Source organism: Eurosta solidaginis, chromosome 3, assembly GCF_040869045.1.
Source record: "Eurosta solidaginis isolate ZX-2024a chromosome 3, ASM4086904v1, whole genome shotgun sequence".
NCBI lineage: Eukaryota > Metazoa > Arthropoda > Insecta > Diptera > Tephritidae > Eurosta > Eurosta solidaginis.
Genome location: NC_090321.1, coordinates 258,933,083 through 258,951,775, shown reverse-complemented (window position 1 = coordinate 258,951,775; position 18,693 = coordinate 258,933,083). Strand labels below are relative to the sequence as shown.

Here is an 18,693-nt window from a genome sequence, read left to right as displayed (position 1 = left end):
GCAGTGTTGTGAATATCAATTGGCACGAACCAGAATAGAAGTGGGATTAATGAAGACAAACAAAAAAACCGCTGTGATAGCTGAATGGTTATAGCAGCGGCGCCTAAACGTTGCCGATGAAGGAATTTAGCAGTTCCCGAAATGGATCTATACAACGAGCTTTGGCAGTTGTCTAAATTTTTTCTTTCTTCTATTCTAATTTAAAAATTTTTTCAATTAAGAAAAAATTTATCATAACAATAATAATGATAAAAAATTATTGTTAGGCCTTGAGCTCGATTCGAACCCGCGATATTAATTTTTTTATTTACATATGTTCTGACTAAATAAATTTCTTAAGAGAAAAAATAGATATTATTATAAATAAATAATAAATATTATTATAAATAAATAAATAAAAATAAAGAAAAAACATAGCCATTTAGCTGATTTTTTCATGTAAAGTGCAAAACCGGCGATTTTTTGAAATGTTTGTATGGTGAACCCCCAGGGGGGTTCCAGGGGGTGTGCCACTGGCATCGGTGAGTCGGGCCTCCAAAGTTAGTTGGGGTCGGTCATACATTTGGACTCGATTGGAGCACTCTAAATGGGTCAAAGTGGGATTTTTCAAAATTTGCCCCTACCCAAAAGTTCGACCCAAATTGGGGGACACCAGAATTCGTTTTATAGGTATGGTTCCTTCGGCAAAGTTTCTTATTTTGATCCCTAGAATACGATTTTCGCAGAGCAATGAGCGATTTTTAAATCGACCCGCCCTAATGTATACACATATATCTACGTATTTTGGTAGGTATATGAGTATAGTCATCTAAATTGCCATTTCGAGCTTTGTTTCATGTCATAAGCGTTGAATTAAAATTTGTGCGCACAGAAAATTATTTAAAAACTCCCACGTTAAGAACTGGAAAAGTAGCTTTTATAATGCTATTGTCTGTAAATTTTAGCTAATGTAGCAATTTTATTAGGGTGGTCCTAAAAGAAACGTAGTTGGTTTATTGGAATGTGCCATAGAACAATTGAATATACCAGAGATGGAATATAACAGTGCCCAGAACCGATATTTTTAACTAAAACAGTTATGTTATGACCACTCTTTAAATAACTGTTTAATACGGGCACTGCTGGTTTCGATTTCTCACAGAAAACGACCGTTTTTAAGCACAATAAAGGGAATAGTCAGTGAATGAGAACAATTGATTACCGAGAAAATATAATTCACGATCTGTTAACGCGTACATATATGTTAACGTACGGAGAAGCTGTAAACGAATAACATAGAACAGGTGCTGGCATGCCTTTTTTGATGTGAATGGAGAAGAGGAGGAAGAAGGAAAGGAAAGTGGAGGAAGAGACAAAACCCGTTATCGGCGAGTTATCGGGTTGTTATCGGCGGTTAATGGCCATGTTATAGACAACCTAGTGATTTTCATTTAAGGATTATACATTTTTATGAAAAGTTATTTATTTTTAATCGTAGATCGCTTCTTTATCGAAAAAATTACAATCTACTATCGAAAAGTTAGTTTCTTATAGATAAGTTTTCCATATTCTTTCTATAATTATTCGATAACTTAACGAAACTTTTCCATAGCAAGGCGGTAACTTTTCGATAACTTTACGGTAACAAAACGATAATTTTTTGACGAAAAATCCGTACAATTTCGATAACACATCGATAACATTGTGATAACAACACGTTAATATGCTGTTAGCAATCTTATTAGAATAACAGTCCGATATATTTTTGATGATGATCGCGAAATAGGCCATCGAAATAGTCCCGAAATAACACGGAGATGATTCCATGCAAATAATCCTGAAATGTGCCCATTACATTTTCAAATTGATTACGAATTAGTACCCAAAACAATTCCAAACATTATAACAAAAAGATCGCACAGATCCCAAAACTTTCCCCCCTCGAAACAGAAATTATCTAAAGTTGGTTCTCGAATCTGTCCCTACATGACCCCAAATGTTTGAAGAATAACAATTCTTTGTTAAGCTTACATTATGTTAATTCTAACAGAGCAAACGAGAATCATTCCACTCCCAAAACCTATTTTGGTTGCAAAATAATAATTTTACAAAACCCTATAACAATAAATCACACTAAAGATCTCAGAATCATCTTTCATTCGCATAAAAGACGGGAACAGTAAGTGATTTATAGAGCATGATTTTCGTTAGCTGAGAGAGGACTTTACTTTGCTTTACTCAATTGCCTAGTCCAAAGTAGCATTTATTGGCGAGACTGATTTTTTGCTCGTTTTCAGAACTGATCTTTTTGTTTGTGTTAATGCTGGTTTCCAAATTAACGAAGTCTTTTACTATTTCGAAATTATGGCTGTGTCAACAGTGGCGTGGTTGCCAAGATGCAGATGCGCTGACTCTTTGCTCGAAAACAGCAGGTACTTCGTTTTGTTTTCACTCATCATCAAACCCTTTTTGCTTCTTTTCCCAGTTTGAAATAAGTAGAACTTCCGGCGCGGGTGTTCAGGCCGATGATATCAATGTCGTCAGCATATGACAGGAAAAACGCTCGCAAATTTTACCCAACCGTTCGGCGACAGACGGATGGTTTTAATTCCCGGGCAAACACCTGTAAGTACGAAAAGGGCGACCTTGTAACCGATGTCCGGAGAGTATTTAGAATACAGAGGGAATACTTCTCTGCTTTCATAAATGGGGACAACTTTGTGGCACGCAGGGATGACAAACACGACCCCGCAATCGATGATGGTGGCATTAATGTTCCCTAATCCGACTATGACGAAGTCAGAATAGCAATAACTGGATTGCCTGGGGAGCTTTTCAAGTTGGCGAGGAGTCGATAGGATCATGCAACTTTCACCAACTATCGCGAAATCACCCCTCTTATTATCGCAAGGTTCTGTCAAGTATATTGTGCGAATGATTGAAGGCCCCCGTAACTCGGCTGGTTTGCCTTTATCAATTTTAAACGGCTGTGCAAAATGGCGTTGAGCAACCCCATCAGCTCAGTCGGAGGTGGGAAGGACGTATCCGAGCCGTTCGAAACAAAATGAAGTTTCAGATAGGGTGACACACTATCGAGCTGTTTCTTCAATTTGATGCCGGAAAAAATTATATCAGCTGCAGAACTTAGCCGCTCAGGCACAAACTTCTATTAAAGCGTAAAATTACTGGCGCTTTTTAACGGCATTGTTCTCATCGGCTGTTTATCGAAATTAAACTGAAACAAAAAAATCAAACAAATCGGAGAAATAAAAATAAATAAATGTAAGGCGCGATAACCTTCGAAGGTATTTTAGGCCGAGCTTCTCTACCAATTAGCGGCGTGCTCCCTTTTAATTTTTCCTACAAATTGGCGGGACGGGACCTACTTTTATTATGCCGACTCCGAACGACATCTGCAAGGCAGATAAGTTTTCACTGAGAGCTTTTCATGGCAGAAATACACTCGGAGTGCTTGCCAAACACTGCCAAAAATGGCTGTATTGAAGACTTCATACCTTCATGAATGGAGCTAAGCAATAATCTTGTCCCATTCGTAATATACGAGTAATCGGCTGTATACTAAACTCTATTAATATAGTAGTTTTGTGAAATTTGAAGCTTTTAGCTGGCGAAAAGCTTCTTATCTGAAAAATCGGTTGCAATGGATATATACCATATACGTATATGACCGATCTATTCTACTTTTTTAAACAGGAATATATGCCGCAAACGTTAGCAGGAGTTGGAGGAGTTTTAAGCTTTCAGCGGTTAAAATGGGGCAGAAATTACGAAAAGTTTCTTATCTGCACAATCGCTTGTAATGGATATATGCTATATATACGACCGATCTATTCAATTTTTCAGACAATAACAAATGTCTTATACTTAATCATTTGGTGGAATTTGAAGCTTTTAGCTCTTGAAATGGGCCAGAAATGGTGAAAAATTTTTTCTTTGTAAGGGATATATTCCATATATACAACCAATCTCTACGATTTTTTAAAACAACAATTATGCCATAAACGTATTCATTTGGAAAGAAATTACGATAAGCTTCTTATCTGAAGATTCGGTTGTATGGGTTATGAACTATGTGTGACCTGGAATCATGAAACGACCCTATTGTGCGAAAATGCCGTTATTCACTTTTTGAGTGATTCTTATAGCAAATTTAACGCTCTTTCCAATCGCATTTAAAACCAAATCGAACAACAAATATGACTTTTTTGACATATTTTGATCCACGCGCCACCTATCGGAGTTTTTTTTTCTTATTATTGCATTGTCATCAAGCTTGTAGCTTATCGGGAAGTTAGTTAAGTTTTAATTACAAAATTCGTTCACAACGGCCAGCCGCTACACAGACTCAAGCTAAACAAAAACTTTAAACTTGTTTTCGCAAAACAGGGTCGTTTCATAATACCAGGTCACATATACAGGTACGATCTCTACGATTTTTTCAGACAATAATATGTGCCACATATGAAAGCATCTGGTAAAATGTGAAACTTATATTTCATAATTTGAGATCCCTATGACAAAAAACTATTTTCTAAAAACTTGTTTGTATGGGAAATGTATGCTATAGTGGTCCGTTCCGGCTGGTTCTGAACAATTTCTAATCGGATACGTAAAAACACCCTCCCACCAAATTTTATCAAAACATTTCAAAAATGATGGGCCTAGCTTGTGTTCAAACAGACAGACGGACAAGGTCTAAATCAACTCAGATCGTCATCATGATAAATTCGGTATACTTATTGGTGGGTCTATCACTTGTCCTTGAAGGATTTTGAGATTCGTGACAAACTTAATAAACCAATTCATTTTCAAAAAACGTCTAAAAACAAATTGAACAAAAATCAATTATAAAGTACATCGATATGTGCAATTGAGTTTCGTTAGAATATTGGTTTTGTTTGATACGTGATTTTGCTAAGGCCGATACAAAATACGAAGTATAGATATTATCTACTTCTATTCATACAACTATGCAATTGACTAATTACCTTTTTGTTGGTTTGTTTGTATGTGTTTATTTTGTAATTATCGAACTGCCATTGAATTTTACATCTATCGTGCATCTAATGAGATTTTTTGCTCTTAACTCGAGAATTTCTAATTGATTGAACGACGCCACTGCCTTTACTAAATTGTACTTTGTATAGCATTTTCACAGTCACTCAACCACAAAATGGTCGAATATAATCTTAGTAACAATTAATGTTGCAATAGCTTTGGCTATCTATTTTTGCTTGGAATGCATTCGAAACGTAGGTTGAAGAATAAAACAACTAGCTTACAAAGTTGCCTATCCAATCTCGAGGAGCAAACGACCTATGAAGGTTTTTAACTACTGCTACTCAAAAAGTACATTTCCGCTGAGTTTGATGGAAAATATAAATGAAGACTCCCTTTCTCTCTGAGCTACCAATTGGCTTCGAAAGAGATATTGTGGCCACAAGTGAACAGGAGGGTTGGTGCCGGGGTACAGAAATGCCCGAACATACTATCACGTGTATGCAGATGGTTCCAAATTAAAGGAAGGGGTTGGGTCTGCTATTTACTGTGTCGACTCAGTAATAAGTAGATCCTACAGACTTCCAGATTACTGCAGCGTTTTTCGGGCGGAAATTAAAGCAGTGAAGAAATCAGCAGAAATGCTTAAGCTGCAGTCGCGTCAAAATACATATTTACAGTCAGGCTGCGATTAAGGCAATAATCCCACACAGTACTTCATCAAGAAGTGTTCTGGAATGCAAAGAAGCATTGGCAAACTTCGCTCAGACCGGACCATACATCTTTACTGGGTTCCTGGTCATACAGGGATAGAAATTAACGAAAAGTGCGATGAGTTGGCAAAGGAGGGTGCAACACTCGCTGAGTCGACGATAGACATCCCAATCCGTTTGGGAGAAATCAAAAGGAGACAGGAGTTGCATATGATTCATAAAGCAGGAAAGGCGTGGACAAAAGCGCGGGGCTGCAAAATTTCTAAGACAAAGTGGCTCGTATCTCCGAAGAGAGAAGATTTAAGGCTCACGATGGGCATACTGACTAGACACTGCCTTCTGGCGCCACATGCTTTTAAGTTAGGCCTCGTCAGTAACAGCAAGTGTAGAAAGTGTGAGCTGCAGGAAGAAACGGTTAAGCACGTTCTGTGTTCATGTCCTGCGCTCGCCAAGTCAAGGCTCCAGATATTAGGGGCGGCAGAGTTGCTATATCTCGAGGCAGCAATTAAGTTGAGTCCTAGAAAACTGCTCGTATTTGCCAAGAGGACGGAGTTATTCTATAACATATGACCTGGCACCTGATTGGGGTTCTTCCGTTTGGTCCTCAAACAAAATCTGGTAACACTATGGAAAGATTCAATCTATGTGAGGTCTTTGTTGATCGGCGAATTCAACCTAACCTACCAATTGGCGTCTATTCTCGCAGAGCATGGCAAATTGGTGTAACTGGCTAATCGCAATTTTATGATGATGATTACGATTGGGATAGGACAGGGAGAGTGAAAGAAAGGGTGGAAGTGGGAGTGATGAATGTAGACGAACAGGAAGGGATAATGGAAATTGGGGGTAAGGTATGAGTTGGGAATTAAGAACTATTTGTCAAATATAGTTAAGCACATTTGGAAGAAAACATTTCCTACAATCACCAGAAAACCAGAGAAAAAAAAATCAATTTCTCCAAAAATGTCATCCTTAAATCGAACGATTTCTGCACAGGGTTTGCCACATATGACTCAGGTGAATAAGTAAATACGCACCTTTTTACATAAGTACAAATAAATTTGGAAGTGCCTATACTGCACTTATACATATGTACGCAAAACTAAGTATTTTATACGACTGATATTGCAGTATGTTATGTTAAAGTTTTGCACGTGTGTCGAATACCTGAACGTGCTAGTGGAATATCATTTCAAATTACATAGTATATACCAGGGATGATAAATGGATGTTTTCATTTTGTACCAAACGAGGAAAAAAATGTACCAAATCATTCAAAAATGTACCAAAAGTCTTCGGATGCGAATTTCAACCAAACTAAAGTTATATTCTGCTTCTTTATCCGAAAACTATTTTAGTCGGGAAAACTTTCTAACACAAATTAAAGATAGTACAACAGGGAAATATGATTTATGAAGAAATACTTTTCCAGTAAAAATAATAAAAGAAGCTTATCGATTGAAGCGTACAATTATGCACATATATAAAAACATTTCTTTATTGAGTACCATTAAGGTTATAAAATTAATATTTAAAAAAAATAACAGCTGCATTCAAAGTAAAAACATTTCTGTGGCAATTTGAAAAAACAACCTAATTCGAGTTAGGATGAAAGTGATAATCTGGCTTCATAACAGAAATCCGTTACAGATCTCCCTGTGTTACTTACTCATAGCCCTAGCGCCAAATGGCTGCTACAAAATATAGGAAGTCACAATGGTGAATTGTGGCTAGCTTTTCAGATAAAGGTCTATGTATCGCCATTGTCTTAACTCGAATTAGGTTGTTTTTTCATAAAAACATTTTAGGTACAAAAGATTTAGATTCAAGTATAAAAGTTGACAAATTGTCGCCTACATCTATACTAATAACTCGTGTTTCAATCACTACATTAACAGTTCTTCATCTTTGAGTTCTTTAAATACCTCAGTTGAAAAAATGCTTTTTTTTGTGTCTACATTATGACAACTACTGTTGGCTGATTTCATCAAGTCTTTAGTTTTTATCAAATTCGAAACTGTGTTTATTTGAAATCTATTTCTACACTTAGTTTTAATTAAATTTTGTATAGAAAATATCCTTTCTACGTTTGCTGATGAATGTGGAATCGACAATATGCTTTGAACTATTTTATAATATTGGTAAACATTTGCGCATTTAATTCATTAACACGCTTTTATTAGCTTGGCCTGTATATAACGGAATTTTTGAGCTTAATTTTCACCGGTTTCTAGAAGTCTGATTAATTTGAAACTTTGCATACATATCAGGGACCGATGACAATGCATTGATGTGGTGGTGTGGTGACATAAGGTCAACGACCATAAGGTCAATTGGTCTTATTACCACTGTGAATGGCCATAAGTTTGATTGAAACTTTGCACACGTATCAAGGCTCGATGGCAATGCATTAATGTGATGGTGCGGTGACATAAGGTCAACGGCCATAAGGTCAATTGGCCTTATTACCACTTTGAATGGCCATAAGTTTGATTGAATCTTTGCACACGTATCAAGGCTCGATGATAATAAATTAATGTGATGGTGTCGTGACATAAGGTCAACGCCCATAAGGTCAATTGGCCTTATTACCACTTTGAATGGCCATAAGTTTGATTGAAACTTTGCACACGTACCAAGGCTCGATGACAATGCATTAATGTGATGGTGTGGTGACATAAAGTCAACGGCCTTAAGGTCAATTGGCCTTATTACCACTTTGAATGGCCATAAGTTTGATTGAAACTTTGCACACGTATAAAGGCTCGATGACAATGCAATAATGTGATGGTTGAGTCACATAAGGTTAACGGATATAAGGTCAATTGAACTTATGACCACCCCAAATGGCCATAGATTTGAAACCCTGCATATAATGCGAAACCCGCATTTCTTTATTAATGATAGAAGTGGATGCATGGCATATCTACGAAAGAGCATACTGGAGCCCTTTTTAACACGCTTTTGTTAGCTTGGCCTGTATCTATCTATGTATCCATGTATGTATGTAACGGAATCTGGAGTGGAGTCGAGAGCCCCAGTAATGCAGAGCTCCGAACTCCGTTGCACCGTTTGAAGCATTTTAAGATAGGTACTTTTAGCTTGTGCAGGCTACCACCCCAAGGCACCATAAAGAAGAATCGGGCGCACAATGGCTGTGTAAATACAGTAGGTCACCTTAGGGGAGAATCCCCAGGAGGTGCCAATTGCCCTCTTGCAGGTGAACAGCTCTGCTGCTGCCTTCTTGGATCGCTCCACTATATGGTCACTCCATAATAGCTTCCCATCCATAATGACTTCCAAATACTTGACTTGATCGCTAAACGCTAAGAACGTACCCCCAATTCTTGCCGGTGTAAGATTTGGTACATTGTACATCCTCGTGAAGAGAACGAGATCGGTTTTATCCCGGTTGACTTCCAAACCTGTGGCAGGTTGTACTCCTGGAGCAGCTCCAGGATATCAGCTGGGTCCGTTGGCGTCACTGGGTTGGATTCATCCATGGACCGCTGGCGTTTCGAGGTTTCATCACTCTCGACTAAAACTTTTAAAATTACTTGAACTAAAAAATTAAAAATAAATAATAGTTTAAAAAAAACTAAAAAAAAACACGCTTTTATAGCAAACCGAACTAAAAAATAGAAAATAATTTTCAATTAAAAAGAGTTTATATAACAGTAGTAGAAGGTCAAACAATCATTTATAGTTAATCAGCTCAAAATAAAATTATAATAAAATTTAAGTTATTAACAGAATAATTAAATTCACAGTAAAAAGCGTGGAGTGCTTGATATTGAATGTTACAATCATTCTATTGGCAACTATCTGAGAGGAAAGATATGAAATGTAGTCAAATGCACCCCACGCTTTTTACTCTGAATTAAATTATTATGTTAATAACTTAAATTTTATTATAATTTTATTTTGAGCTGATTAACTATAAATGATTGTTTGACCTTCTACTACTGTTATATAAACTCGTTTTAATTGAAAATTATTTTCTATTTTTTAGTTCGGTTTGCTATAAAAGCGTGTTTTTTTTAGTTTTTTTAAACTATTATTTATTTTTAACTGATCTTAATTATTCCCAAAAGCTACATGATTCTCGAATTTTTTAAGGCTCTCATTCTCTGCTAAAGCTCTAAATTCAGAATTAATTTTCTCTACTTTATCAAATTCAGATTTCGGAAACAAGTCCATAACTAAAGCCACAATACTATTTGTTTTCACTATTTGTTTGCAGCCCACAACAAAGTTTTACCATTCAAATTTACTTTCTTTAATAAAGTACTACAAAATTGTATATAAAATTGTTTAGCACAGCTCCGAAATATGTGTACGTCATCTTTTTCGAAAAGTTTGTTTGATAGTATAATATCCACGTTAACACCGCAGTAAACTTCATCTGGGGTTAAGTGATTTTCGTCTGAATCAATATTTAACATCCAAATAGGACTGCAGTCTAAATAAGATTTTTTATAAAATTTTTAATTTGGTAATAAGTAAATGTATGCGAATATCTGCAGACTGCATTTCTATATTCAAATTATATATTTCATTTAAAATAGAGGAAAGAAATATAAAATATACTTTATAAATAGGGCTTTGAAAAATTTCAGATATAAGATTAATATTTGGATTACTGCTTTTATTTTCAAATACGTAAAGAATAAAATAATGCTTCAGGTCATCCCATTGCTCAAGAATTTTGTCTATAACTGCTTGTCTTGAAAGCCACCTTGTGGGGCGTACTTTAGTATATCCTATCCTGGGGGCTGTTACAAAAATTCTAGTTTACGTATTTTAAAAATTTATCAATTTTGTTGGTAAATATATCACAATACATCATTGAAGCTAAATTTAAAATGTGAAAATTTTTTTACAAGCACATCCATTAGCATACAGATTTGGAACAACTTGCTTCAGCCTGCTTGCCCTTCTCTTTTTGCTCCCATAATAACCGGGCAGTGAAACCAATCATTTTTTAAAGTGGTATTGAATGATCTTCCAACAATTTAATAATGACATTAAAAATACCCTCCGTCATACTATCGATCAAAGATATCAAATCTAAAAATTCGAATCGAAACTGCCAAATTGTTTGATATACATATGTATATCAGTCGTTTGATCTATTATAAGAGAGTAATAATTCTTCTGACAAAATGCAATTATGGATATATAATTTTCTGTTCCTGTTATTGGAGTTATTATTTTCTGTGCTTTAATCTATTGATGCAAAATTTGTTCACAATTTTAGAATCAGTTGTGCTATTTTTCATAAGCATATTTAAATTGCAAATGGCAAATTGTGCTTGGCAACATCTATATATTTTCTTCGAAAAATTTTAATTTTTTTTGTATATTCAGGGCTGCTTTGCAAATGACTTGAAGTGTAGTGCTGTATTTTACAAAAATGTACCAAATATTTCAATGTAGTACCAACGTAATTTCGGGAAGCGAAATGTACCAAAAAAAGTACAAATGTACCATGATTATCATCACTGGTATATACAGTCAGTGTCGAAAGAAAGTGTACACACAAGTGCGAGCTGCAGAAAAAAACGGTGGAGCACTTTCTGTGTTTGTGTCCTGCGCTCGCCAGGTCAAGGCTCCAGTTATTTTGGGCGGCAGAGTTGCCATATCTCGAGCCTGAAATTAAGTTAAGTCCTAGAAAACTTCTACACCCACTTTCCGAATGATTTTTCGTAACACTTCACTCTACTGAACTTATTTCAGCACAACTCAGTCGAGGTGGTCCCACGGATCCTAGGGATGAATACCAGAAATAAATCAAAGTTGCTATAAAAACAACAAATATGGTAGATTCAAACATGGCACATAGATTCGTCCAAATGAACGCTTCGGCTCCTCCACTGATATCGCTACCAAAAATCCACAAGCCGAACACTCCAATGAGACCCATCATTAATTTTAAATCGGCACCATGTAACAAACTGTCAAAATATTTAAAAGGGAAATTTTTTACGTCAAAATTATTTTCAGTTCAACACCAAAATATGTAGACAAACAAACGGTCTTGGAATGGTAAGCCCCACATAAGCCATTCTTATGAAAGTGTTCATGCAAAATCTGGAAGAGTTGAAGTCCAAATTAGGAAGGTCATTTTATGCTAGACACGCGGATGACATTTTATGCGTTTTAACTACTAATAACGAAAAGCTTGTACTGGAGTACCTCAGCAAGCAGCACGGAAATATAAAATTCACAATGGAAACTAGAGCTTACGATTTCTTCTGGAACACAAGCGAGATTTTCGAGACCCGAGAAATCGAGAACTCAACTTCTCGCGAGCTTCTCGATTTGTTCACAATATTAAATTTTTTTTTAACGAGACACCGAGAACACGGCTTCTCGCGAACTTCTAGAAATACTAGTAATACTCGTGAGCTTCTCGACTTTCAATTCTCGCGAGATTCTGGAATCTCGAAATACTCGAAATTCTCGCGAACTTCTCAACTTTCAATTCAGTCGCTGCAATGGCAGTATTCTATACATTTCGGTGTTTTTTAGTTGTGGTTTTGCGGAAATTTTCTCTTGTGCTGCAGATGAAATCGTAAGCTCTATATAAAACAGCAAATGAATCGATTAAATTGAAAGTCGAGAAGCTCGCGAGTATTACGAATAATTCGAGATTCGAGAATCTCGCGAGAAGGCGAGACTCGCGAGAAATCTCTTCTCGAACAAGTTCGAGAAATCGTACGCTCTAATGGAAACCGAAAAAGATGGAGGAATCAACTATCTAGACCTCACTATAAATATTGATAAAGTTGCCCAAAGATTTAACTACGACATATGTAGAAAGCCAACAGCCACCGACACAATAATACATAATACCTCAAATCACCCCCAACAACATAAAAATGCATCATTAAGGCATTTGATATATATACTTGGAAGAACACCTTTTACATAAGAAGCATATAAGAGAGAGCTTGTAGTAATATATAACATTGCTGTAAACAGCGGATATAAAAAGACACTAGTAGATAAGCTCAGAAGTACGCATTGGGAACCAAAAAGAAATAATGAAAAGCAAAATAATAACACCTGGGCGACTATGACATATACTGGAAAAGCAACATATAAATTGACAAACTTTTTTAAAAAATACAACATTAACCCAACGTTCAAAACATCGAACAATCTAGCGCGAAAACTAAGAACTAGCACTAACTTAGAGGATCCGTTTAGCAGCCACGGCGTATACAAGCTTACCTGCAGATGCCAACACAGTTACATAGGATAAACAGGACGGCAAATAAGAACGAGGTTCAGGAAACACATTAGAGATTACAACAAAAAAAAAACACGGAATCCAAACATTATACCGGAGTCTAACTTAATTATAACCTCCGAGGAGATTTTAGGCCGAGCTTCTCTTCCAATTTACGTCGTGCTCCTTTTTAATTTTTCCTACAAATTGGCGGAATGGGACCTACACATTTTATGCCGACTTCGAACGGCATCATCAAGGCAGATGAATTTTTCAATGAGAAGCTTTTCATGGCAGAAATACACTCGGAGTATTTGCGAAATCACTGTCATGAGGCGATACCACTTAGAAACACTTTTTTTCTTTTTGAATAAAATAATTAAAAAAAAAAAATTTTTAAGTTAAACGGTTTTATTGAAAACAATACTAACATGAAGTAATAATAATACGAAAAGCTAGAAAATATTTAGGTAGGTCCTAGGTACTAGTCATTATACTCCTTATCAATCTATCGCGTTGATAAGACAATTAAATAAAAACGTTGGGCGCGTGAAATTTCTAAAAATGTTAGGCGTAGCATAACCTGATTAAGGTTCAGTTGGTTTTACTTATGACTATCAATAGAAATATGACGCGTCCAACGCTTTTATTTAAGTGTCTAATCAACGTCCTAGATTGATAAGGAGTATAATGACTAGTACCTAGGACCTACCTAAATATTTTCTAGCTTTTCGTATTATTACTTCATGTAAGTATTGTTTTCAACAAAACCGTTTAACTTAAAATTTTTTTTTTAATTATTTTATTTTCAAGTTTTTAGTCTTTATTTAATTGCCTATTATATCTCATTCTATTTAGTTCATTTAGTGGCTCATTATTACAAGGACTCTTTCCTGACAATTTGTTACAATCTAAGTCCTCAATACATAATCCTTCCAAATACTTTACTCGACTCTGCGCCACGTATGGTTGCCCCTCCTCCAACTCCAAAATATTTTGATGTCTCTTCTACCGGACTGTATATATTATTTGTTCCAAATATGAGCCAAATCGGGCATCATAGGACGCTTTCTATTCATGTAAGTATTATGTGTTCCAAATATGGACCAAATCAAATCGTCCCACAAATACGATTTTTGTGAATATCTCGATCCTTGCGCCACCTAGCGGCGATTTTTTTTGATAGGTCGCTTTCTATTCTTGTATGTATTATGTGTTCCAAGCATGAGCCAAATCGGACGACAAATACGATTTTTGTGAATATCTCGATCCTTGCGCCACCTAGCGGCGATTTTTTTCATAAGTCGCTTTCTGTTCATGTATGTATTATGTGTTCCAAATATGAGCCAAATCGGGCCACAAATACGATTTTTGTGAATATCTCGATCCATGCGCCACCTAGCGGCAATTTTTTTCTTATTATTGCATTGTCATCGGGTTCCGAACTACATTCCAAGTTTCAAGCTTGTAGCTTATCGGGAAGTTACTTAAATTTCAATTACAAGATTCGTTCACAACGGCCATGCGGCCGTGCATGCGGCCTGCCTGTCAACTCAAGCTAAATAAAACCGTTTAAAAAACATTCGGTGTTGCTTTGACCGAGAGTTGAACCCGCGATCTTCGGCGTGGTAGGCGGAGCACTCTACCACCACACCACGGCGGCTGCCTCTGTCTCCATATTGGTGCAAGTTTTTTCCATCTTATTGATATTTTATCACAAGTTCGCGAATGTGGGTAGACGTTTTTCTTTCATTGCGAAAACTATTCGAATGTCAATATCCAACGTTGACGTCTGAGTAACAGGTGTAACGGTTTCTTTCCTTGCAAACACATTAACGCCAATTTGTCAGCTTTCTTTTGATACTAAACATATAAAGTATTTCCAATTTTTGGTCCTTTTGTGGTAAGAATTGTTTTTGTTTTTCCATTAGATTGGATAGAACTACATATTACTTCCCAAAGATATGAAAAATTCCACTGTCTCACGTGGGAAACTTTTAAGTAGAGCTAATATTAGCCGTGTTTTGTTACATGTATATGGGGTATTCCATCCCATTTCGACCAATTTTGAACCCGACCCCTTCAGAATTGGCTGAAAGTTTTTCTTCTTTTTCTAGCTTACGAAAGACGTTTTTCAGAATTTTTTTCAAATTTTTTCATCCAACTCAAAAAAAGTTATGAATTTTAAAAAAAAAACACCGTTTTTGTTTTCAAAATGCTATAACTTTTTCAAAAATTGACCGTTTGGGATCTTTCTTTTTTTTAATTTGTTTTTAAATGTACTTTTCGGGAAAAATACAAAAAAATTGACCGTTTGAGATCTTTTTATTTTTAAAAAATTTTTTTTAAATGTACTTTTCGGAAAAAATACAAAAAAAATTTTTAAAGTTTTTTTTCAATTAAATACAAAAAAATAATCGGCCCACTCCGGGATTAGTGGGGATGATTGCGGAATTGATTGAAGTTTATTATGAGAAAAAAAATGGCGAAATTCGAAAAATCTCGAAAAACTGAAAAATTACAAAAAAAACTTTAAAAATTTTTTTGAATTTTTTCCGAAAAGTACATTTAAAAACAAATTTAAAAAAAAGATCCCAAACGGTCAATTTTTGAAAAAGTTATAGCATTTTGAAAACAAAAACGGTGTCTTTTTTTTAAATTCATAACTTTTTTTGAGTTGGATGAAAAAATTTGAAAAACTTCTGAAAAACGTCTTTCGTAAGCTAGAAAATGAAGAAAAACTTTCAGCCAATTCTAAAGGGGACGGGTTCAAAATTGGTCGAAATGGGATGGAATACCCCATATACATCTACATTTGCGGTTAAAAAATGCTTATCATCACTTAATGTTTAGGAGACCCTGACAACTGAGTATAATACATACTGAAATTTGGCAGTAATAATTTTCTGCGCATAAGTTTAGATAAAGTTACATACTTAGCAGTCCATATAAAGCTTAAGTGCATATATATATACATGTAAAAAAAACACACAGCTATTTCACATAAGACGTGTATACACTTTCTCTGTACTGACTGTAGATACTCGTATATCTGGTATGTGCAATATCTCAACTAATAGGTAGTTTCGAAATGTAGTTAAAACTTTTATGATTGGTTTTCACTGCATCATGATGTCTCACAGATAAGCATGCAGTATGTTTGCTTAGTTAGAAAAGTATTAGGTAAGTATATAGGGAAGTACTTAAAGTAGACGAGTTAGCTTGTTATGTTTGTGTTGAAATAAATAGGAAAATGTGCTAAGCAAATTTATATACATTCAAAGAGGGCGTAATAACGTAATTCCTATATTTTTGTGTGACATAGTGAGCTACACAATTGTTCTATTGACTATAAGAGATTAAAGCATTCAACTAAAACTTTGTTGCCTACTATTTTATTGTCCTTTCTAAAGTATCCAGAAAGACTTATAAATATTCGGGACAAGTTCAAATTGATACTTAAGCTATTTCAGAAGAAAGCTTGTATATCTCTACTTATTTGTTGTGTTTAACACAAGGAAGCATGAAAACAGGTATGACCTAAGAAATCAGCAAATTGTTAGAAATACTCATAATCTCTGCTTTTACCAGTTTCGTAGGCACTTCGGACAGTTCTATTAACTTCAGCCACTAGCATGGACTCCATTAGACGATCACATCATTTCGACATTTTTATTCTGGTCCATTATGCTGGCACATTACTTACTTACTTAATTGGCGCTTAACCGTTTAAATGGTTATGGCCGTCCAACCAAGGCGCGCTAGTCGCTTCTTCTCTCTGCCAACTGGCGCCAGTTGAAGCTGGTTCCCAGTTCTTTAGCGGGCAGCTGCGTGGCAACGATAAAGCTACGAAAATCATCAATCTTTAAAATATTTTTATAGAAACGAATATGTCCCGAATGAGATATTTACGCCTCGCCCTCGCAAAGGCTATAGCATAACGTGACCGGATTATTCCAACTCGTCGAGCTCCATACAGCTAGTACAGCGGAGAAACTTTACATAGTATATTAAGGCGCACCGCATATTGCTTAATGGGCATTTCCCAGTGGCCAGTGGAGTACCAAAGTCTCCACTGACAGACATGTTCAGTTCGTAAATGTCTGCCCGGGCCAACAGACTGACAGTTGCCAGAGATATTCTTATGCCCTGGCACCAAGATATTTTTATCAATCGTTAACAGGCCCTTACATTAATGCGTTCTGCTCCAAAACGAATAGTATCTTCCCATGTCCTCAAATTTTTCACAGGAGCAACTTTAACCAAATCTGCATCCAGCGCCCAATATCACATTTTTTACACCACACGAAGTGCTTCCAATGGGGGATCGCCCTTCAGCAGTGATTTTGTAAATACTTCGAATGTATTTCTACCATGAAAAGCTTCTCAGTGAAAACTCATCTGCCGCGCAGATGCCATTCGGAGTTGGCGGAGTTGGAGAAACTCGGCCTTAAATCTTTTCGGCGTGCTTTGCACACAGAGTATATTAACTTTGATTGGATAACGGTTGGTTGTACAGGTATAAAGGAATCGAGATAGATATAGGTTTCCATATATCAAAATCATCAGTATCGATAAAAAAATTTGATTGAGCCATATCCGTCCGTCCGTCCGTCTGGCCGTTAACACGATAACTTGAGGAAATTTTGAGGTATCTTGATGAAATTTGGTATGTAGGTTCCTGGGCGCTCATCTCAGATCGCTATTTAAAATGAACGATATTGGACTATAACCACACCCACTTTTTCGTTATCGAAAATTTTGAAAAACCGAAAAATTGCGATAATTCATTACCAAAGACGGATAAAGTGATGAAACTTAGTAGGTGGGTTAACCCTATGACGCAGAATAGAAACTTTGTAAAGTTGTGGACAATGGGCGTGGCACCGCCCACTTTTAAAAGAAGGTAATTTAAAAGTTTTGCAAACTGTAATTTGGCAGTCGTTGAAGATATCATGATGAAATTTGGCAGGAACGTTACTCCTATTACTATATGTGTGCTAAACAAAAATTAGCAAAATCGGATAATGAACACGCCCACTTAAAAAAAAAATTATTTTAAAAGTAAAATTTTAACAAGCAAGTAAAGAAGGTTAAGTTCGGGTGTAACCGAACATTACATATTCAGTTGAGAGCTATGGTGGCAACATAAGGGAAAATAACCATGTAGGAAAATGAACCGAGGGTAACCCTGGAATGTGTTTGTATGACATGTGTATCAAATGAAAGGTATTAAAGAGTATTTTAAGAGGGAGTGGGCCATAGTTCTATAGGTGGACGCCATTTAGGGATATCGCCATAAAGGTGGATCAGGGTTGACTCTAGAATTTGTTTGTACGATATGGGTATCAAATGAAAGGTGTTAATGAGTATTTTAAAAGGGCGTGGGCCTTAGTTCTATATGTGGACGCCTTTTTGAGATATCGCCATAAAGGTGGACCAGGGGTGACTCTAGAATTTGTTTGTACGATATGGGTATCAAATGAAAGGTGTTAATAAGTGTTTTAAAAGGGAGTGGGCCTTACTTCTATGGGTGGACGCCTTTTCGGGATATCGCCATAAACGTGGACCAGGGTTGACTCTAGAATTTGTTTGTACGATATGGGTATCAAATGAAAGGTGTTAATGAGTATTTTAAAAGGGCGTGGGCCTTAGTTCTATAGGTGGACGCCTTTTCGAGATATCGCCATAAAGGTGGACCAGGGGTGACTCTAGAATTTGTTTGTACGATATGGGTATCAAATG

The 18,693-nt window shown here is 36.1% G+C and overlaps 1 protein-coding gene across 1 annotated transcript in view; it reads right to left on the bottom strand.

Moving 5' to 3' along the window:
* LOC137247107 (uncharacterized) overlaps positions 1-5,084 on the bottom strand; it is a 66,130-nt gene extending 61,046 nt beyond the window's left edge. Inside the window, exon 1 of the mRNA XM_067778181.1 lies at positions 4,989-5,084. Within this exon, the coding sequence (XP_067634282.1) occupies positions 4,989-5,063 (75 nt within the window). The 5' untranslated portion in view covers positions 5,064-5,084. The remainder of the gene's footprint in view (positions 1-4,988) is intronic.
* Between the last annotated feature and the right edge of the window lie 13,609 nt (positions 5,085-18,693).